Source organism: Athene cunicularia (assembly GCF_003259725.1).
Source record: "Athene cunicularia isolate RWA chromosome 3 unlocalized genomic scaffold, athCun1 chr3_part1, whole genome shotgun sequence".
NCBI classification, from domain to species: domain Eukaryota; kingdom Metazoa; phylum Chordata; class Aves; order Strigiformes; family Strigidae; genus Athene; species Athene cunicularia.
This window is the reverse complement of record NW_020799097.1, coordinates 23,562,708-23,587,479: the sequence shown is the minus strand read 5'-3', so window position 1 is coordinate 23,587,479 and position 24,772 is coordinate 23,562,708. Positions and strand designations below refer to the sequence as shown.

At 32.6% G+C, this 24,772-nt stretch overlaps 1 protein-coding gene across 1 annotated transcript in view; it reads left to right on the top strand.

Moving 5' to 3' along the window:
* Positions 1-24,772, top strand: part of CSMD1 (CUB and Sushi multiple domains 1) — a 1,016,265-nt gene that overhangs the window by 936,968 nt on the left and 54,525 nt on the right. Inside the window, exons 52-55 of the mRNA XM_026844050.1 lie at positions 3,639-3,833; positions 7,522-7,695; positions 17,187-17,360; positions 21,162-21,335. Coding sequence (XP_026699851.1) covers positions 3,639-3,833; positions 7,522-7,695; positions 17,187-17,360; positions 21,162-21,335 — 717 coding nt within the window. The remainder of the gene's footprint in view (positions 1-3,638; positions 3,834-7,521; positions 7,696-17,186; positions 17,361-21,161; positions 21,336-24,772) is intronic.

The window sequence follows — 24,772 nt, the reverse complement described above, 5'->3', positions numbered from 1 at the left end:
ATTAGGCATTTTAGATTAATCCAGGTACATTAGATTGATAACAGATTCACATGACATAGCTAACTGAATTGATAGACTGATGCTGAATACCATGTGATCCTCTTGTTTTGATGTTTTGAAGCCTTTCCCATTTAAATGTGTTGAACAACAAGAAGCAGTTACATTTTTTGCTTTGTATGGTTTTTTTTCTCCTACCATCCTGAAACTTTCAGCTTAAGTGATACTATTTAATTCTTAGGTCTTTGTTCTTAGATTCTGTGGTCTATGGGATTATTTGGTTTGCTACTGTCTCATTTTACTAATACATTTGTCTCTCAACTTGACTTTAGCCTTGCTTTTTTTTAAGCTAATAGTGAATTTAGTCAAAAGGGTATATTTGAACAATATAGTTCTCTATATTGCATTATAAGTTCACAACACAGCATCCCTGTCGTTGTGATAGTTAACTACCTGCTGAAGAATGGCAACCAACTATCAGATGAAATTACACTTGCAAATAATAATAATAAATTCATATTATTGAGATATTTTTTCCATTATATAAGGTACTTTTTTTTTTTTTTCTTATATAACCATAAGAAAAGATAACCAAAGTCTTGTAAACAGAAGGATGACTCAGTAGAAGGGAAGAGTCACATCTTCTGGTATACATATTCTAGGAAAATATTGATAGTGTAATGTGTTTGTTGACCAGAAAAGCAAGTAAAAGAAATAAGGAAATTAAAAAACATTATGAAGTGTTAAAACTAAAAGCTGAGCACATTGCTGCACAAATTCTTGTTAGAATTTAGTTGTTGTAGTTGCAAAGATCTTGTTATATTTTTTGGTCATTGCCACTGGTCATATAGTGAACATTTTGCTCATGTTTTGAGTAGCAAATATACCTGGGCTTATAGAGCAACTCAGTTTTTTGTCTTTTTTGTGGTAGGTATATCTCATTATGACTTCCCTGCTTTTGAGTTTATTGACAATTATTAGTATATGGAGATTGTCATGTCGTTAAAATGGGTAAACAATTTCAAATGGTAATTATGATGTTTTCTGACCTATACTTTATGTAAAACAATATTTATATATTTCTTATAAAAAAATAACTGAAGAAATGAGAGAACATCTTCACCTCTACAAGAAGTTAAATTCATCCCTTATAGAGTTTCATCTATATAACTGACAATTTAAATAGAGCCCAGTCCATGATTTGCATGAGAGAGACTGTGAGAGGTAAATTGATACACTCGCTCATAAACCATGTGCAAAAAATTAACCATCTGTTAATAATGGGTTTTGTCTCTTGAAGAATGGGGAGAATAATAAATCAAAATCAGTCCCTGTAAAATTAATAATTTTAAAGCAACACTTTTAGTTGATTACATAAATACAATCTAGAAGTATATTCTGTACCGAGTAACATCTTCAATTAGAAGTTATACAATCATGTATCAGAATCTGATAGCTAAAGTGTGCTTTCAGCGAGATTCTAAGTTTATTTATAGCTAAAGAAAGAATAAATTATATACTAAACTCTGTATGGGGAGAAAACATCTATGTGGCTTATTTACATATTCTGAAATAATTGAGCCTCTTATCTCCAAGTGTCTTAAGATATCCCCTATGGTTAAGACTAAAATTTTTACTATTAGACTAAATAAGCTTGCTTTCATCTTTGAAAGAACAAATAAATCTAATGCTTGAAAGGAGAAGGGATAAAATTTTTACATTTCAGGAGCATTGAGTACCTATTTAGAATATTTTTTGACTTCTGATGGACCTTTATGATATTCACTCTGAGTGAAGTGCTTTAATATTGTATTTAACAACAAATAAGAGAAAAGTGTTTCTTGGTTAATAATTTACAATCTTTGAGTAACTATGAAACACATTTTTGTATCAGTATCAAATTAAATTAAATTAGGAAGTAGAAAGTCGTCCTTTGACCTTGGAAACTGTTCATAACCAGTCAGAATATTGTTATGAAGGTCTGAGAAGAACTATTAAATTTCAAAGTAATTGTCCACTGTCAATCCTTCCTAAGATATACTAAAAAAAAAAAAAAAAAAAAAAAAAAAAAAAAAAAAAAAAAAAAAAAAAAAAAAAAAAAAAAAAATCTAAGAAAGTATTCTACAATTTTAACTCAGTATAACCTTATAATCTGTCAATTGGAAGTTCTTAGATTAATTTGCTTTCATAAATACTTACACATCTTCACAGATATGCTATGGTGTCAGCTCTGTGTTTCCTAGAAGCTAGAATTTACTAGAGAACTAGTATCTTTCATCACACTTCGATAATCATGATAAAAACACTTTATTCGTCTCAGACAGTGTAAAGTCTACGGAATATGTAATTACTATTTGTCAGCTTTATTAGTCCTTTCTCTGCTAGAATGGTGCAAATTTATTATAGCATAAATGAGAATCAGTCTCTTCTTTTTATTTCTTCAGTATAGTTTGGAGTTTTTACACAGTTCCACCTAGTGCTTTTGTCTTACACTAAACAGAGTGGTGACTTGAGTACATTGTACAAAAGGTCAGAGGTAATGATTCGTAAGTATACCAAATATTTAGAAAATTAATTATCTTTCTTTTAGCAACATATAAGGAAAACAAAAGAGGATCTGAATTTCTGTTAGATGTTTGTTTTTCCTCGGAAAATATAGCTTTTTTCAAGTGTTGCTGGTGTAGTAGCTTTTTCTAAAGTAATCTCTGGGATATAAACAGTCACTAATTCGTTCAGACTTTTTCTACGGCAGGGAAGTTCTGAACAATATGGTATAAGATAACAAATACATCTATTTTAAACCAAGTTATCATAAATATTTTCATAAAACTAGTCTAATCTTTACAGAGGTATAGGTACATTAAGATAGAATTATCAATATTATAACTATTGTAACTTTTGTAGATATTCTGTGTACTTTATCTTGAATTGCAAAGCATAAAGTTGAAACTGAAAACTATTGAAAAATGCTGTATATGGTTGGTAGCTATATTAAGCCTTATGAAAAACATAAACTACAGTTCTTGTCTATTGGCGGTAACTTCATTCTCCTACGAAATCTGAAAGACTAAAAGCAACAGAACTAAAATCACTCTAAAAATCTCTCTAAATGTTATCTTGATTTTTTATGTCAAGTGTTCTGAAGTGGAATGTAATAATTTTCCTGAATGCTCACAGTATACTGATTTAGAGTAATTAGTATTTGAATGTGCATTAACAGCTTTTATGGCAACATGTTTTAAGAACTTGTTAGAGCTTTTCTAAAGCGAATATCAGTGATAGAAGAATAAAGCATCACTTGACCCTTTGCAAAAACTATATAGCATTATTTGCTTTCCCTTTTACATCCACTGTAGTCTGTGATGTGTTTTGTCTCTGAACTTTTTAAATAAATTGCATTAGAGATCATAACTCTATATCATTGTTCCACTGAATCTCACTAAATGAAAATGTATTGCAAACTCCTGCACAACTTGTAAAACTCATTGTATGATGTTCATTATTTTTCCTCGATGTTGTATTTCAAAAATGCTTATGGTATGCTCAATTTTACATTGCAAAACTTCTGTCAGTAAGGTAAGACATATATCTGCAAAGAAACTTAGGGTTAGTATGCTAATATTTGTGTAATTTCTTCACAGCTGTAACTTGCCCCAGCATAGAGACTCTGCTCTCAGAACATGTTGTCTGGAGACTGATTTCTGGGTCACTGAATGAGTATGGAGCTCAAGTCATGCTCAGCTGCAGTCCTGGATATTATTTGTTGGGTCGAAGACTCATACAATGTAGGACTAATGGAACATGGAGTGTAGGCAATGAAAGGCCGAGTTGTAAAGGTAAGGAGCATATTTGTTTACAGAATATCCTATACTTTTTAATACCTATATTTTCTTTTATAAATAAACTTTTAAAAAGCTATATTTTGCTATTAATCTCCTATAAGTAAGCAAATATAAAATTTTCATTAACTTGCTGAAATTAATTGATTCAAACTCTATGTGTAAGGTACAATATATTTCATACAAGAGTCAATGAAATAGTATCAGAAGATCGATCTGGGTGATGGTCTATGTCTGACTGTGGATTTATTCAAGTAGACAGTGTATAAGTATTTAGAGAATACTAGGAGATAGTGTTATTACCTTCGAAGGTTTTGGATTAGAGTTAGATTAGATTATATTGCATTGACCTTTTGGGCGAAGCATGAAAACTCTACTATTGGAGAAACATACATATGAGTCTAAAATATCTTCATATGAAAATGTTTAAAGATTTAGAGATCCTTGACATTCTCAGTGGGATCATACAGTTGTCATGGGTTACAGTATCAAAATCCTAATGAATGCCACCCAAACGTCATTTCTGCTTTTTCCAGTGTGTTATTTGCTTTGGTTGGAGAGGTTATTTGGCACATCAATGAGTTGTGCTACCCTTAAAGTAGAAACCTTTCCTATGTTATGGTAGTACTTATAGGCTCTCTATCAATGCCGGGGCATCATAGAAAATCCCAGCACCTGAAGGAAAATGGCCAATTTAGCATACTTAGCAGAACTGGAAATAAAATTTAGGCATTCAGCTTTTCAGAGTAGCATGTCATTTCAGTGAGATATTCAATTTTAGTATTTCATCCAGAAACAGATAATTTGAATGACTTTTTAATTCAGTGAAGTTTCTAATGTTAGAAGATATTTGAAAATGTCTACTCTGAAACAAGCTGAATCAATAATAGAATTTTTATGGTAGCACTGTAGGAAAGAATTTTTGGGATGAAGTGCACAGCTTACTAAATTGTAACTTCTGGTGTTTTTTTAAGAAAAAAGAATAGAATCATTCTGCTCTCTCAAACTCTGTTAGGTATGCAGACATGTCAATAATAGCTTATAAGTGGTACCCAAACTATTTCATATGATTCTATGACAGTGATAACAGAATGAACATAAACAGCAGATAGCTTTTCATATTCAAAATAAATGGTTGAGCAAAACTTTCAGTATGATGTACATATTTTGACAAACAGAAGACAAAACTTATTTTTCCTGAATACAGGTTTCTATTGCCATGTGAGACAAATTACAATATCTAAGATAGTGGATACTAAAGAGAACTTGGAAGAGATTCTTAGCCTTCTTCAACAGCATCTGGAGGCTAGACAAAACAGCTAAAGTCATCTCAGATGGTACTGAATCACTCCCAAGGATGAATCAAGTATAAACTGACAAAATCTCTCACCACTACTGGGAAGTGTGTGGCCACAACCTAAGGCGTGGAATTTACAGAGGCAGTATTAGAGAAAGATGCTAGTTGTGGAAAACAAGAACAAAGAAAAGACAATAAAAGAGGATGTAGACCATTTAACTAAAAATAATATAAACCAAAATTTATTTTCTAGAAAATTAAAAAATATTTAAGACGTTTTTAGAACAAGGCTGAGAGCGCTACTTGTAACAGAAACCAGTATGATATATACATGAAACCAGAGTGTTTGTTCTTATGTAAATGATGATAGGTTATAGAATTATGTTGGTTCTGATTTATTCCATTAGTTTTGTTTTGAAAAAATTTCCTTTTGAAAATATTCAATTGAAAGAATAAGGTGACTCTTCTGTATCTCTTATAAACCAGTAATAGTTATTTCAATCTTTTTTCAAATTTAAAACTAATGAGTTTTTCATTCTATTAACTGCAATTGTGCTCCTTTTCTTTTGTGCACATATCCATAGAAAACTAATTTTGTATTTGCTGCCTAATATGCAGCTACCGTTCAGCTGCTAAATCTTTGAAAAGCTAGTTCTTGACTAACCTCTATAATTACAGATTTTTAAGTAAGTAGAAAACGGGGTGACCTATATGGGATGCAGTTAACCAAAAGCAAAATATTAGGTAGATACAGAAACCCAAGGAGTTGCTGATTGATGATACAGAGCTTATTTATAAGACAGGTACATTATTTTGCCCTCTGATAGAGGACTGATTAGGATTTAATTATGGCATACTTCATCCCCCAAGAGATGTTCAGTAATATTTCCACTGGATATAGATCATTAAGATCTAGAAATACTCTGCAGTGTATTTTGAGGAGTCTACTGTTTAATTTCTGGCTGTTATTCACATGCTAAGGATAGGTTATGTAAATATAGATGCTAGCTGTTTATACCTCCGAAGCAGCAGGAAAGCTAGTTGAAACACTGATGATAAGGCATTTAGATCATATTTATCAATATCTACTGGTGAATAGTATCTCTAAAAGAATTTCAAAACATCACATGGGTTCTGGATTAGGAGACAGGTTACTAGTAAATTTATTGTATTTGTTTAAGAATACACTGAACAGCTGCCCAACAAATCATTAAGTGGCTCATTATTCATGTGGTCTAGTTATTTTTAACTGGAATCACTGTAATTAAAAATAATAAAGCATTTATAATATGTTTAGAACAATTCATTTTATTACATTTTAGGAAAATAATTTGATTTATTTTAAAATATGCATAAGTGTAATTGCCATCAGAAGTTACAATATTAGGCTACTCCACAAATTACGTTAATGTGACTTGACTGTAGTTGAAAGGAGTCTTATCTACCTCTGGAAATCTTATGTGGGTAAGGAACATGTATATATGATCACATATATTCTGATTATAGCTGAGTTAATTGCACAGTGGTATGTATTAGATTTTATCCAACTTCTACCCATTTCCATGTTGTTTTCTATACTGAACCTTTTCAAATACAGAAGAAAGTGGCCTTGAGGTTTCAGATAGGAAGTTCAGTTGCGATTACCATACTTTTGAAAGTAAAGCTGTGATTCATGCTAACATATAATAAAATAGAGTTGAAGCTCTTGAAAATACTAATCTGCATCTTAAATTACAACATTATTAATATATTTTTCTAGAAACTAAAGGCATGACAGAACAATTTTAATTAAGTTAGGGTTGGATATATTCTTAGAAGGAAATTTTTCATGTGATGCCTGTAATAGTTGTGGTTTGAAGCTGATGATATGGAAGGTATTGTCATAATGGGTCAAGTCTAGCCTTAAGAAAAAACAGCACACATATTTTTAGCAAGTAGGCCTCTATATATGTTTTATGATTATGAATAGCGGTGGGCAATTATAAAAAAAGACAGTTCATAGCAATTTAGAGTACTACATGTTAAAAAAAAAGAGATAACTTTAAACAGATAGTACACTTAAAATAGCTGAGAGTACGTACACGTGGAATATAACTGCAACCTTCCTGGACATTCATGTAATTCCCTTGTTTCAGAACTGGAAATGCAGATTATGTTTAAGCTGCTGTCAGGATGTGGAGATATGCTAATGAATTTCCTGATTTAGAATATGTGTTGCCAAATCAAGCACAATTTTAAGCCCTTACTGTGGAATATAACTCTCATATGTATTCCTATTACATTTACTTTTTAAGAAAATGTGAAACGGTACATTGTCTTCCAGTCTAAGAAATTATGAAGAGTATTTTTTGTATTTCAGTTTGTTCTGTTTTTTGGGTTTTTTCCTAGTTATCTCCTGTGGTGGTCTTCCGTCTCCACCAAATGGAAATAAGATTGGAACCTTAACAGTGTATGGAGCTACTGCAATATTCACCTGTAACACAGGATACACATTAGTTGGTTCTCATGTGAGAGAATGCTTGGCAAATGGTCTCTGGAGTGGTACTGAAACACAATGCCTAGGTAAAAACCAATTTTCTGAATTTTGTTTTGTTTTGTTTTGTTTTAAGCAAACACAATATCAAGTATTGAGATTCAACTCTTATCAAGCAACATTTTTTAAAACAGTGAAAAATAACGATACTTTACGTACATTGTGTACTGCATATGATTTTATACTATTCTACTAGTATATAGCTTTTTGTTAGAAATCAAATTATATTCGATGTTGTTGGAATGCTTTTTGGACCAGGAGGGGTTTTTAAGTGGCTCAGTTGCCCACATTTACAGTACTTTGATTTGCTTTTTGGAACAGTCACAAGGTGTGTGATGAAACTAAGCTGGAAGATGAACTCCAGTTCAGGAGTATTCCTGATGCATTCGAACTACAAATGAGGTTTCAGCATATTAATCATTCAGTCAAAGGAAGTAAACAAGAGAGAGCCCAAAGTAAAGCAGAACCAGCACTCTTCCAGGAAAATCCTGTATATAGTTTAGACCTTGAGTTCTCACCCCAACTCTTTCATTCTTCAGATCCACTCATACTGGTTTGCACTCCTAATATAGATAGCAGAAAACTGTTTTCTTTTTCAGTCACCTTTGAGGCTCAGCAGTGGGTGTACTTTTGGTTCTGGACAGTGTATTCATGTCTGGAACCTTTTTTTTTGCTTTACCTACCCTCATTTTGTAGCTTTTCTTCTTGCTCAGTTGAATGTACTCAGTTTCCCTCAGGAAAGAAGAAATCTCTTCTTTCTCCTCTGGTGTTCAACCTCACTTAAAAAGCATCTTTCTTCTCTGGTTCTTAGCCACATTCTCTTAGCAAAACACATATTATTCCATGCTTATCTGGTACACTTTAAACAAAACAGTTTGGCCACCTATCATATGCAAGAATTGAACTGGTTTACAGAGGATATAATTAATATTAAAAATAAATCCAAAACCAACCAGTGATACTAAGATACCATTATCCAGAATAATCCATATTCCTGTTTCTTACAGCAATGAAACAGTAGAAACATTGTTTTATAAGGAAATGGTGTAGCTGTAACATGTATTGTCAGAAATTATTCTCTATTCAGAATTCATATCTTGTAAAATTTTCAAGTAGGCTAGAACAATGTTTGACTAATTAGATACATGTCTGACAGTAACATTTGAATTCAAACTTTTAAATAAATTATGGTGATTAATTTATAATTTATAAAATCATTTTTCTACCGATTCTGTGAAAACATTATTTTTTAAAAAGTATATTAATATGACAAATTTGCATGTGAAAAATAAAATGTCAGTTATCTTCCTCTGACTTTGGTATCTTCAAAACATCCCATTAAAAGAATGTGGACAGATATGTTTATATCATGCACAACATACTTTTGTCCTATCTAAAAAAATTAGTTCAAATCAAAAGTGAAAAAAATTTTTTTCTAAGAATTACTTCTTCAAATATTCTTGCTGTCTGAAGAATCTCTGATGTTGTCAGTTCCATGAACCAAATCAAAATAAACCTGACATCTACATTTAAAATAAGTCAGTGTCAATATGGATCTGTGAGAAAGAAGTTTTTCGTATACCTAAAGAACTGATAACAGAACATTGCAGAGCATCCTTAGACACCTGAATCCATTCTTAACTTTCTCAACATCAATAGTGTCACTGTCTTTCTGTGTTCAGATACACATATATATGATCTTTGTCATATCAGATTGCTGGTTCTTATTACAGATATAAGTGCTAAGTAGGTAGTCTATGATGTTTTGCCTATACATTTCTAAGCAAAGTTACTTCATAGTACCATCAAAAAGGGTATTTGCAGTTATTGAGCTTTAAGTTCATGCTCTCACCAAGAGCAAACAGAAAGAAATGGCTACAGTTCCCCTGGCAAAACAGAAAATCAGAGCTGCATATTAAAACACGACAACATTCCTCTGGTAGAATATTTTATTAAAAGAAAAGAACATCTGCATCACAATAACCAGGTGTGATGGGACCACATATCAACTCAATCATGTCTTCAAAAAACGATTTTCAAGTATCATAAATTTCATCTTAGCAGGTTATTAAGAAAAAAAAAAAAACAACAAAAAAACACAAACCAAAACCAAGTATTATTAGATAAGCATTGTTTTTAACAGAGTACTAATGACAAAATCCTGGAGATCTCTGAAAATAATTTTAGATAAAATATTTTGAAACACATTACAAGCCACAAGACAGTAATGCACTAACAGGCAAAAGCATAATAATCTAACTTTAATGAAAAAGAATGTGAAGTTACCAGCTGCGTATTAACTCTATTCTTCATCAGTATAGAACAGACAGTTTGATGATGTATAGGTGAAATATAGAAATGTCTGAGTCTTCTCTCACATGTCATTTTGATGTAGGAAATCATGACATAAATGGAGTATACTTCCAAAGATTCGTAGAATCATAGAATACCACGTTGGAAGGGACCTCAAGGGTCCTCTGGTCCAACCTTTCTTGCCAAAAGCATGGTCTAGACAAGACGGCCCAGCACCCTGTCCAGCTTAATCTTAAAATTGTCCAGTGTTGGGGAACCCACCATTACTACTTGTTTTGATATTTAGAGCAGTAAAGGAGTAAAATAATCTTTTTTTTACCTAGGAAAAAGAATTCCACTGAGGTGCTGGTTAGGAGATTGCTATGCTTCAGCATTACATTTTCACATACATAAGTTCATCTGTTCCATAGTGAAGCTATAGAGGTTTGTATATAAAGATACATCAGCTTCTTACTCATGACAGGTTATCCCTGGACTGAAGCTGACTGACATTTAAAAGATGTTAGAACTGCAACTGTGAAGATCCAACAGACTTAAGTTTGCATGTGTAGGACTATTTTCCTCAGCCCTTTCTTCTGCTGCAAGCATACAAGTTATATTGTAAAAAGAGAGCTATTACTCCTCAGGTTTTTTTGCCGTGCATTATACCATTCATTGCCAGTGTAGTGCCTGACACCTGCATTTAATAATTTTAAACATGAAGATATGTGTCAGCATTCATTCATTTTAATTAACCTGAAATACCACTTCATCATCTAATCAATAATAATTGTATTTAGGACTTATGTCCTGCTTTTCTTTTTTTTTCTTTTTGAAAGTCTATACACATAGGAAAGTTTGGCTGCCAACATATACAAACTAAATAATATACAAATCCAAATGGATTCTGTTGTATTATATATCTCTTGCCCATGGAAGCCTGGAAAATATTTTTTCTTCTATTCTGACTACTGAGAAATATAGTATTTTACTGATGAACACCCCAGAAGATTAAATGTCTATGGTAGCCATGATTCTAAATTCAAATAGTGTACAGATGGAGAAGAACTGATCAGTATAGGACTTTCACAGTGAACAATACCGGTTTATTCTTGAAGTCAGTTTAAAAAATACATAGAATGAACCTATTAACAGTTTGGGAAACAGATCATGAATTTACTAGATCTCATATTTAGAAAAGACTCTATATACATCTTGAATTTCATTTTTATGAATTCATCCTTTTCTTCTTCAGGACTTATTTGCTGTTGGATTTTAACTGTTTTGTTTTTTTACAAATCTGCATTGAAATTGGTATCCATTACTATGATATTATCCCCTTGGTCATAATTGATAAATATTTTGTTTCCCTGACTATCTGCATTTTAAATTATTTTGACAGATCTATTCCCATTTGTAATGAACACTGCATTACTTGCAGGACCTATTACTGCAGTAAGAGCAATGCTTGTCTTATGATACTTCACAAGTCTTTAAAAAAAAATAATTGATGGACTTTGGTTTCTATTTGATTGGTTACATTGTTGAATGCAGCCCTATGCTTAGAACTGTTAAAATCATGGATCTACCTCACTAAACAAAAAAGATCCCATTTAAAGCTGGAAGATTGTTAATCACTATCTAGTCTTTGCTGTTTCAAAATCAAGCTCTACACAGTGCCAAAAGATACTGCACAGCTCTGAGTGTGAAAGTCTAAATTCAAGTTAGTGCATGATACAGAAAGAAGGTTGTATATCTGCTACTAAACCTCTTCCTGCCCCTCTACATTCTCTCACACAAGGGATATTCACACCATGTGCTTTAGACACCTAATTAGATGCAATTTAGAGTACAGTCTAAGATCCTAAATTTCCAACAAGGTCAATGGAACTATGGAGTCTCCTCCAGAGACCAATTCATGAAATCCTTACATTTTAAAGCCAGATGATGTGAATGCCTCCAGTTGTGTATACCTAAATTTCAAGGACAGCATGCACCAAATTTATTTCAGAGGTGCCTTTAGGACTTACCTGAAGCCTGTGAAAATCAGTAGGCAAACACCCAGGGAGCCCTGAATGAGCCTTTCCATTTCAAAGGAATGATAATGAGTCAGAGATGCTTTTTACCTACACTGTACATGCATTAATATAATTCAGGACATCTATAGATGAAAATAGGTATCACTTTATGTTACCCATTGGTCTGGGTAGAATCAGTTATGATTTCAGGACAGTTGAGTACACTAATTTCTGTATCTCGGGAAAGTGTCAAATCTTTTTTTATTTTTCTCAAAAACAAGTTATACTAATGAGTGTAATTAATGAGTTCAAGGCTAACCTCTAAGTAATTAGTATTATATGTATTTTTTCTTAGTTATACAAGGATAAATATGAATCATTAGGCAAGGGTTTTTTTTTTCAATTTCACTCAATTACTCACACTGTTGATATTTCATATCTCCTCTTTTTTTCCTTCCAAGAATAATTGCACCCATAAGTCACGAAACATATATATTTGTGTACATGCTTTGTGTGTGTGTGAGTGACCATACATACATGTAGGGTATAGATCAAATTGGAAGCATTTAAGAGTTTACTTAACACCATCTATAGTATTGGTGGCATTTAATCATTTAGTCAATGTTTTCTTGAACGGATATTTTTTCCTGACTTTTTCTAACTTTTAAGTGCAAAACCGTACATGAGTCAAGGACATACTTTAATATCTAAACTTAAATATAATCTACTCCATTTTAATGAATTTTTAGGACTACTTTTTTTTTAAAAAAAAAAAAAAAAGTGCAAGAATTCCATATCTTAAGTATTTCTATGATATATATAATTCTCTACATTAATTAATGTGAAAAACTGCTGCTGCTGTGTTTGTATAAAAATATCTGATCCTGTATTTGATAACTCATAGGTAAACATTGTGATACTGGCTTATATTTCAAATTCTTATTTAAATAAAATAGAATTATTTGTATCTTGGTTTCCAGATGTTTTAGAATGAAACTACTGAACCAACTCTGAACCATGTGAACAATTTCCCTAATTCTTGATAGCATATTTTATTAAAAATCCACTAGCAGCCTCCTATTTTATTAAAAATCCACTAGCAGCCTCCTATTTTATTAAAAATCCGCTAGCAGCCTCCTTAATTTTCTTTTAATCTCATTTATGAAGGGAAAATTGCATACATTTTATATTATTAAAGTGCTCTTTCAATTCTTGAATTGTTGGAATATTTAATTTAAATTAGTCAAAATTCCCAGAAAAATAATTAAATCCACTAGCTGGGATGATCTGTAAATTAAATTACCCACATAATAACTCCAGCAACTTCTTAAATCCCCATTTAAGAGAAAGTGCATAATTTTTTTGTATTTTGCAGTATGCCAGTTGGCACATCTCAACTATCTTTCTTGAAATTTCCTGTTGTTCCCTGTGTTTGACCTCAATACAGTAACTGCTTTTCAATTCTTCACTATTTAGGTCTAGAAGAATGTTAAAAAATCATATGTATTGCATTCTATCTGTATAAATACAGCTTCTCTTATCCCAATTTGTATCTGTTTCATAGATTTCCTTACACAAAATATGTGGTTATCTCAATTGCCTAAATGACAATTTTCAGAATTGTCCCAATGCCTGAATATTTAGGGCCATGCAGAACTGTTTTCTTTAGGAGAAGAAATTGTGATTAAAACTGAGGTATACCCCTGCACTAGTACATGGTTCATCTAGGCCTTAGATTAGTGAGGCCATGAATTTGTTACTCCTAGCAGTAAAGCTGAGGGGAAGAGATGATATAGCATTATAGGGCATCAATTAAGGAACTACTCAAATAAAATAAACTAATATCTGTGATTTGACTGAATAAGCCTAAGGTCGTATGTCATTGTGAGGCCACTTTCTACCATGCTTAAAAGGTGGGAACAACTGCAGTTTCTGGGAAAAATACTCAACAATTAGATACATCAGATATCCAAAGAAGGCAAGAGGCAAGCTCTTTCACCTCAGTCCCTGGAAAAAATTAGGAAGTAAAAATGAGGAGCTAAGTCCATTTCCAGACATGGGGAAAACAGTAAATTAATTGGTGACAGGATGGAACAATCAAAAGCAAACCTTAATAATCTTACTGCCTTTTTTGATGACTGTCTCATGAGATGTAGGTTTCAGTAGGTTTCAGCAGTAGATTTCTTTCAATTTGTGTTGTAGCAAAAAATTTCAAAACTGTCTCCCATATTATCCTTGTAGTCAAATTGAGAAGACATGAACTGGATGGGGAGACTACAAAATGGGTGGAAAACTAATTGAACCAAAACCTCTGAGGTAGTGTTTCATGATTCAAAATATGACTAATAGCAAGTGAATATTGAGGATGAATGCTGAGGATGATACTATCCAGCCTCTGTCAGCAACTTGAATAACAGCTCGGGGTGCAGCCTCAGCAAGTTTAAGTGTGACACCAAATGGTGGCAGATCAATTGATATGCTGAATTACAGTACTGCTAAACAGAGGCACCTTGAGAATCTGGAGGAATAGACCAACAGGAAGCTCATAAAGTTCAGCAAAGACAAAAACAGTAACCTGCACTTTTCCTAGAATAATACCATTCATGAGTACTGGCTTGGAACTGACTGGGTAGGAAGAAGCTTTACAGAAAGCAACCCAAGTGACCACCTAGTGGAGAGGCTAAAGAAGAGTTAAAAGTGTGGTCTTGCAGTAAAGAACACAGACTGGACTGTGTGCACAGCAATGTAGTCAACAGGTCACTGTAATTATTCCCTCTTCAGCACTTGTGGAAAAACATTTGTATTTTATTTGTGTTCTTCACTATAGAAAAGAGATATCAGAAACTGAAGCAAGTCTGGGGGAAGGGCCTGTTAAGGGTCTAGGGTCTGGAGTAGGTGATAAACAAGGAGAGGCTGAGCAAAGCTGGAGGAGAGAGAATGGTAAGGGGGATCATATTATTAATTTGGACTGAGAACGCCAAGGTAAATTATTCCAAGAGAATCTTCCAGGAGAAGAATGTGCTTCAGTGTCCTTGTTACTCTCTGTTGCCATACTCCCCGTCAGGGGAAGAGTAGATGTGTAAGTTTGGTGTGAAAATCTTACATTCATACTTTCTTCCACAAATGTACAGAACAATATCACAATGTCTCCTTAAAGACATCAGAAGTCCTACAATTAAGATTATTATAATAATCCTATATATGTATGAAAAAATAATCAAGTGGTATGTGTTTTACCTTCCTAGTGTTTTAGATGAACCATTAAGTGTAAATGAAATATAATGTCTAGCACTATTAAAGGGGCTTTATTAGAAAGGAGATTCAATCCCAAAGAAGCTAAATTGCAAACAGTCCTAATGTTGGTGGATACAGCCTGTGTGAAACGGAACATCACACACACACCCCTTCAAGCAGCAGTCATGAGCCTTAGATCCCTGTCCTCACATCTCAAAAAGTGGACTTAATATAGTTTCAGATGAAACTATTGCCAGTTGTAATTAATCAGTGTCACCAAAACATTAATGTTTTTCTCCCCTTCAATCAGTAAAGAGAAATAGTTTCCAGCTCAGCAACTCTGTTTTCAAAGAGAATGAAAAATCTAGAGAGAATAAAATCATTACTTGTCTTCCTTAGTGCAAAGAGTGCTATTTGCCTGGAGTAATGTGTTCTGTATTGTTTAACAGCAGCTGATTTAACTAAGGAGGAAACAGTGTGCTCATAGACATTCCTTCCTTTCCATGCCTTCATCTATTTGGAGAAGGTGACTGTTTCAAAGTGTACTGACCAAGCTGAAAAACAATATAAAGATGACATAATTTTGACATTAATATGAATTTATAAGCACAGAAAATGCTTTAAATATGTCAGTTTAGCTAAGAATCAGCTGAAGATAACATAAACGTGATTAATATTTGGGAAGAGTAAACACAATGAACCCAACTTTTTATGATTATGCACTAAAATCCATTAATAAATAAACATTAATATATTGTAGAAACTAGGGCTTAATGTTAGGAAATGTTTGAACATAACAAGACATAACAACATAATTTAGCTGTATATATATTATTTTTTTTTTTTTCAAGAAGTATGTGTAGAAACCTGTTTTCTATGTTACAGGCTTTAAAATAGACTGGAGACAATTTCTAATAAATATAAATGTAAATAGGGGCCTAAATAGCACTGTAAAGGAGCTAATATAGCTACATGGGATATATATATATACATTTCTAAATAACTCAGTGTTCTTTTGAAGGTAATAGACTGTAATCCCACAGAAATTATTTATGTTTCCTCTATTTTTAAAATGTGAGGTTTGATTTTTTAAACTTTTTAAAAAATTTGTTTATAGTCTTATGATCTGTCTACTAATGTCTGAAAACCTGCTAGTGAGAAATCAGTTATTTGTTGGATATCTATAAGAACAAGGGCTATGTTTATTCTAATGAAATAACAATACCAGGACATGCAGATGAGCATGAAACTTGATAATCTCTCCTGTTAGATCAATAGAACAACACCTAAGATTCTCCAAGACAATTTCCATGAATTGTTCAAGTTGGTTTAAATCCGTACTGATCCTGGTAGGCAACTTGCTAGCAGCTGTGCTGGTTTAGCGGGAAAGAGATTTTCATTTTATAGATGTAGGCTGCTCTATGCTGGTTGGCTTCTGCCAGAGAATAGTCCTAATCATGTTTAATTCACTAGTAGAGATCTACTTACATGGTCCACGACAAATTATGAATAAGACAAATCTGAACTCTATGATGAAATAATAGTATGCTTTTGACAGTTAAACACCTCTTAATTCATGCTTCTCTGCAGAAAAAGGCAACTTTACTAAGACAAAGGGGGAAAGAGATCTGTGCTAAAATTGTCACTTTTCTAGCAATTAAACTAAATGATTTGTAATTTCAGTTATTTGCAATTCACATTTTCCAGACATTCTTCTGATAGATTTTGTCATTTCTGAAACAGAATCTGCAGAAACTGTACATATGAAAATTAAAACTATTAGAATATCACTTCACCATAAAAAAGTAGAAGAAATATCACCTTTATTTTTACACCTCAGAACTTGTTCTGCACAGTGTAGTATTTGACTCTGTTATATTGTTTACTGAAAGCAAGGATGAAATTTTGCTTTTCTATCAGCATTCTTGTAAATTTGTAAGAATATATGGTTTTGACAGTTTGTTCTTTTATTGTAGCTGGTCACTGTGGTTCTCCGGACCCAATAGTAAATGGTCATATTAGTGGAGATGGTTTCAGTTATCGTGATACTGTAGTCTACCAGTGTAATCCTGGCTTTCGACTTGTTGGTACATCTGTCAGAATTTGCCTACAGGATCACAAGTGGTCTGGGCAAACTCCTGTTTGTGTCCGTAAGTATTATTAATTTTACACTGAATTATTACTACTATTTTAAACGTAATTGAACATTAACAGTGGATTTGATATGCAAAGGTGTATGAATGAGGTGATCAAATCAGATATTTATTGGACCTATTTTCAATTACAAGGGTCATTATGGTATTTTAATCCAGTTTCTAACCTAGCATAGACTGAATGACTACATCCAGTGATGCCTGATTTCTGTTATTTCAGAAACAGGATGACGTAGGCATTGAAGTGGGTTGAACAGCAGGCTGCAAGTGTGTAACTTCATCTATCTCTTTCTCTCTCTTTCTACAGTCATCACTTCTATGTCAGTTGTGGGCTTAGTGAGCCTCTCCCCTATTTTCTCACCAGGAATACCAAAATCCCTTGTTCTGTTTTCATTGTTTGGTGGGTAAAGCTGGAGTACGGTTCATCTGTGGAGTTTTGATGCTGATTGCCCATTTTTCCAAGTTAGCCTTCTAATAGTTACCAGTGCAAGTTCAGGCATGGTATTGGATTGTACAATATCTGTTAGAGAAAATATTAAATTTTGTGTAGCCTTTAGGATTGTTTTTGCTCTTAATTCATCTGCTTTTGAAAATCCCATAATTAATTGCTGAAATTGTTGTCTTTCCTAATCCCTTCCTCATTTGCATGGCAGGTTTTCTGTCCTTTTTTGAACCATCAGCCATTTAATCAGAACCAAGTGTGATTTATCTGCTTTTTATTTTACTATTCTTTTGTGTAATTAATCTTATTATTCTTTTTCAGTTTTAATAAGGTTCCCCATTTTTGTAAAAATTTTGTAATTTTTGATGGGTTATTCATATAAATTATTTAAGTTGTGTACTTTTTTTAAGATGTGCGCAATTCTGAAGTATTTTTGTCTACACAGAGGCAGTCGCTGAGATGATCAGCTTTTCTGTTCAATCCGTTAGTATCGTTGTTTCACTTCTGAGAAAATATATTACTGATAAATCATTAGATTTCAGAAATTTCAGTATTATTTTCTTAGGTGGTAAGATGAAAATTTTTACCTGTATACAGCTGCAGAAAATATTTTCTAATTGTCACTGTCCTTTAAAAATATTGTTTATATGTTCAAATGATTTATATTAATCAAAGGAGAAATTCCACCAGCTAGCATTTTTACTTTTAGTGGTTTAATTTTACCCTGCAGTGAAAAAAATCTCTTTGAGGGGTGGTGGGAAGCTGTTTCTTCCTCAGTTGATGTCATTACTGTTATGAGAAGAACTGGCAGCAATATCTGTCATTGCAGGTTACATAATAATTTACAACATGGTTTACTTTTGCTTTTGTTACTCTGCCAATAGACATATAGACAATTACACATTGTAACCTTAAAAAAATATTGTCTAAGGAAGTACTCGAGTATTCCAGACATGAATACTTTAGTTTCTTGGTTTTATATGAAAGTCAGGCTCCTCCATCTTGCACAATTTGTGACACACAGGCATTTCCCTATCTCTTTATTGGATAATAAGTTAGACCACACTTTAGCCAAATATTTTCTGGAATATCTTTTCACTTACTGGTTATTGAAAGTTAACAGGAAATAAGAAGATGTCAGATTAGTTCTGTGTGATTAACAGCACAACAAAAATTGGGAGACGTACTCTTCACTAAAAGTGTATACTGTATTAATGATGACCAAAACATAGGCTGAGTTATATAGCTGGGTACTCAGACTGGATTTTTTTTTTTTTTTTTTTTGCCAAGTACTGTCAGTACTACTATTATTTCTCTGGGTTAAGCATTTTCTGAAATGAGATAGAAGTCTCCAGCATCTAAGAAAGATACTGTGTTAAAAAATGGAGTCTATATTTGAGAGTTATATTACATTAAGTGGGTTGATCTCTTTGCAGTATAATAGGCAAATGTGTAATTTCTTAGCAAGCATTGATTTCAGACATGCCAAGTGCATCTGTTTTCCCATGACATTTATTGTGTGTGTGGATACACTTGCATGTGTGTGCATGCATGCACAGGGCAGTTATTTATATTAGGATAGAGGAGGGAATTTGTAATTCACCATTTAGATGACAAAAACAACAGTAGTAACCTTTAATTGAAATGTTTTGGCTACTGCTTAGGTAAACAGTATTAAACAGTTGTGTAAAAGCCTAGTGGTGATTTAAAACACTGTAATCCCAAAATTATCTACATTGTGCTTTTTTAAAATTTTATTTATATATATATATATATATATATATATTATGTACTCTCTACTTTATGAATCCAACCATTGCAGTGTTGATCAGTCAACAGATCGATGATACCGAGTAACTGTAATGGAACAGTGGCAGAACTAGATTCAGGGATCAATATCTCAGTATCTGAGATCTTTAGTTTCTAGAAGGTGTTACAAAAACCAGCATCCTGACAGGAGTAATGAGATCTAAACATGAACTGATTGACTAGGGTATGCTTTTGTTGGAAAAGACAACTGGACAGAATTATGCTTCATTATCAGAGTTTTTACAAGAGACCTACGTTTAATGTTGTTAAACCTGTGCATATAATTTGTTCAGAAAATTGCAGAAAGTTTAAGGTAATAGCATTTTTTAAATTTAATAGGTTTTTATATAAGAATTATGTTAACTGATTTAGTATGGACTTGGAAATTGCTTTGTTTATTGAAACTTGATTATCTGTAACAGTTTAAAAATGCAACAACTGAGCTAGAATAAAGTTGATCTTGTGCATGTAGTAAGATTTTATTCAGATGTTTAGTTTCATCTTCAAATGCTGCAAATGAGATGGTGCAGAAAGGGCACAAGTGATTTAAGTAGATTTATTTACACAATTTAAGGGCTAAATGAATAAGTCTGTATAGAGGAAGGTGTCCTATATAATTCCCAAAGATCAAGTACTCTTGAAAATACTGTTTCACAGTTGAACTCTGTTATAAAATTTAAATAAATGTATTTAAATTATTTTTCATGTCTCTTCAGTTAAAAACCAGACAAACCACAAAGTAATAAAGCAAAAGATAACCTGTGTATAGGTTATTCAAGCATGATAAACGTCACCAGCGCAGTGTTGAAAAGATCCATGCGTGTATATACATTTTAACTTTGCATTGTCAGTATCTATGCTTTTCTATGTTTTTCTACATTATTTTAATGTCTTGTCATGTGGAAAACTAGAGCTTGACCATAGTAAGTGTATTCTATTAGTGTCTTTTAAGTATAATCAAGACTTGTAATATACATAATGGAAAATATTTATTCTCATTATTTCTGTATTGCATTAATAAAATCTGATTAAAAAGGTCACTGCTTCATCAAAGCAACTCATGAACTTTGGAAAAGGAATGCTTCAGAACTCCAAAATTATCTAAAAGCAGTATTTTAAATTTTTTTTTTTTTTTTCCCTACTGCATTTTGAAGATTACAGGGAAAAAATATTATTTTTATTTACATTAGTAGGAAATACAGTGAACTTTCTACATTTTTAAAGATCTAATACATACCAGATGGGTGTCAAAATGCATATATATATATATATATATAATTATTTATATTACAAGGTAATTATAAGGTAAAAAATAGATTTTGAAACTTTTGTTAAAAAAAATATTTTTTCCCTGACAGTTAAGAATTCTGAATAAATATATTTTATTTTCATAACATAGGATAACATAAATATAAAAAAACAAATGAAGGAAAAAAATAAAACAAAAACAAAACAAAAACAAAACCAGAAGAGCTCCAACCTGCAAGTGATTCCATGGAACAGTATCTTTCAGTTAGATGCTAGCCTGACTATTTTTATTTTAACAGCAATCACATGTGGACATCCTGGGAATCCAGCTCATGGAATGACAAATGGCAGTGAGTTCAATTTAAATGATGTTGTAAATTTTACTTGCAACACTGGGTACTTACTTCAGGGTGCTTCTCGAGCACAGTGCCGAAGCAATGGACAGTGGAGTAGCCCTTTACCCAACTGCAGAGGTAAGAAACTTTCTCATACATTATCTGCTCTCTGACTTATTCAGGCATGATCCTTTACTCTGCCTTCAAAATATTGGGATATAATTTAGAAACCTGACCTTTAGGAACTTATTGCCACCTTTATTTGAGTTTTTGCATTTCTATACTGGAAAATGGAGTTAGAGCTGAGTATTGGGGAAGCCTAGGCTTTTCAGTATTTTACCTCAAAGTTCTCAGACTGCAATCCTTAGTGTTTATTTTATAGACATATAAAGTTTGCTTTATCACAAAAGTTATATTACATTAATGAGTCACAGTTGGCTATCTAGCCTGAATTAGGTGCACTAGAGTACAGTTTCCATAACTGGTCCATGATAAATGGTTACATGATAAAGTAAGATATAATTCTGATTTTTTTTTTTTTTTTTTTTTTTTTTTTTTTTTTTTTTTTTAATGAAGACATATCTGAACTTTATTACTAGTATGCTCTGGATAAAATGGAGATGTTTGAGAGATGAGAAAGAAGCAAGGGTTTGTGTCATGAAGAAACCTGTGTATCAAATGTTCATATTAGGGACAGACAAAAAGAAACCATTTTAAAACACAATCCAAAGTTCTCAGGTTTCATTGTGTCCTTGTCATTTATTTATCCAGGTGCCAGTAATGTAATTAAGATTAAAAGAGAAACTAGTCTCTGAAGTCACCCTATTGTTACTCTTTCCATTTATGGCCACTGTTTTCATTTTCCTCAACCTTTGGTTAACATTGCAGAGTATGTAGCTAACATCAAATCTTTGATTTGTTTCATCAGTATTTTTATCAGACCACTAAAATCTGTTCATTGGTCTATTGTTTTTATTTTGCATGTCCCAAAATGGCTTGTACTGGTGTAGTATATGCTTTCTCAATGCTGAATACAATAGATGCTGATAATAATATTTTGAAATGTTTTCTTCTGAATCATTGAGGCAGTTTGAATATCTTCTGGGTATAAAATAGATGCAAATTATCAGAGAGGTAAAAGGCAGAACTAGAGGTGAATCACATAAGATACACTGAAAGGTCTAAAAAGCCTGAGAAAAATTTCTGAGATACTGTATAGCCTTCAGTGCTCCTCCTTTCACAGACGGAAATGTATTTTAATGGATCGAATTTTAAAACGTTGTTCCTGGTCATATTCCCTTTTCAAAGCTGGGAGTCCATTTATAACTTTTAACGACAGCACTAATTTCCAAATGTATAACCAAAACCAAACAAAAATGCTTAGTCTCAGAGAGAACGTGATGATTTTGCCTGGTATGGAACATACGAAGTAATAGAAAACAAAGATCAATCAGTCGATCAATTGGACAATTGACCTATCTACACATATATACATATATATATATACAAAAATATATGTATATTATGCCTAAAATAGATTTTTGAGTGTTCAGTTGGAACTGACAAGTCTGTCAAGATTTTCCTTCTGTGACATAATTTGGAAAACCTTTGCTAAATTATGCATCCTCTGAAAGGAATATCAAATAAGTCACTTAGTTTTTTCCTTAGGCTGATGAACCTTTCAGTTCTTTTGAATGGATTGATGCATTAATGTTGACTACAAAATTATGAAGTTAAAGATTACTTTACATATTTAAAATACATGTTTTTTAAAAATCATCTTATCTTCCACTATTCACAATACAAGTCTGGATTTCCATTGTCCTCTCTGATTAGACAGGTCCAAGTTAGCTTGCTGAAAGCGGGGGTTAACAGTAAAGCAGATATAATATTTTCTCCAGAAATGCAATGGCTAGTAAACTTTTCTTGGGTATTTTCCGTCACTGGAAAAATAATCCCTTAAATGTTAATTCAATTAAGTACTACGCTTTACATCCTTTGTAACTTGTCTTTAAGGTGTTAAAGGAAATTGCGGTCAGTGCAGTTGTGCTGAGGATACTAACACTGGGACTAAAAGTCCATGTAATAGGAAGTTAACTTCAGCTGTTGGTAGCTTTATTATCTCCACCTGTTGGTTTATTAAAAATCATATTTTATTACAATGGTTGTTCCTAAGAATGATAATTATCTTTGGTGATTAGTTCGTCATATTATTTCAGGGATAGCTGATGCAATTTCAAGCTCAGTGTGTGTGGAATTAGATCTTTCATTCTCATTAAAACACTACAAAGATGGCAATTCTCTCAGTCACTACCCTCAGAATTTATTCAAGTGAGTTAACTAGCATAACAATATAATTATTGGAACAGAGAAACAGGAATTAACAAACTGTTCCTATTTAGGCTCATGTACTTTTTTTTCCATTTTATACTGCTTTGTTTTGCTAGACTAGTGGGGAAAAAAAAAAAAAAAAAAAAAAAAAAAAAAAAAAATATCCTGTAGACACAGTCCAGATCTGCTCTGGATTTGACTGTGAGAGATTACATGGTTTTGCTGAAGTTCAACCCCATTTACGAGCTGAGTTACTCAGCCATTTACACTGAACCCAAGTACATTTATTAAAAGGAAAACAGGTGAAAGTGAACGAGAAAAAAAAAAAAGGAAATTTATGAAAAATAATACAAAGACTGAGTAGATTTAAAAATAACATAAGAATTAGGAGCCTTACAGTTACTTCAACATTGTTTCAGTTATGTCTCCTGTTTACTTTCATTTTCCTTTTTTAATTCATCACATGAATTTGAGTTTGATCAAGGTCAATTTATACTCGAAATCTTATTTAGGGGAGGTTAGTTTTCTGGAAGTAGTGAGTATTGTAGATGCAACTCTGTCAAGGTCTGTTCACTGAAGAATGGCAAACTCCTACCAGTATGAAGTGGCTCAGAGTTCTCTCAGTTGAGTAGCTACAATTTTGTCACAAGTGGTGTAAAGTTGGACTTCTGCCTTTCACTCAGTGCTTCTTCACACAATTCTTCCCTTCACGTTGTATTTCTTTCTCTATAGCAATAGGTATTTTTCAGTGACTGTCTTGTATCTCTTCCATCATGAAGATCCAACTAATCTTGCCACCTACATACTTGTGTATTGCATCAGTGTAGGTCTGTATGACAAAGCATAGAGTTGATTAGGAACTGTAATCAATAAAGATTTAAATGTTATTGAAATCAATATGATTTAAGTATATAATTACAGCTTGCAATAGTGGTCAGTATAGGGAATGAATAATTGTTTTTCTACATTAGAATGTCAGTGTAAGATTTGGGAGAATGTATTCTCAAGTTAGACTAAGGAGTTCAATTCTTTTACCCTGTGTATCAGCAAGACTTTCATTTAAAATACAATTAAAACTGTAAGTATTATTCAAATATCTTCACTTTTACTCTTGTCTGAGAAATTACAAAAATTAAGAGGTACAAGAAGTAGAGCACAAAAGCTGAATCTCAGGCCCTTGACTGAACATAAGAAACTCACAGTTAGTGGGAGAAAAAGAGACTTGGTCAGACTAATACAAAAGC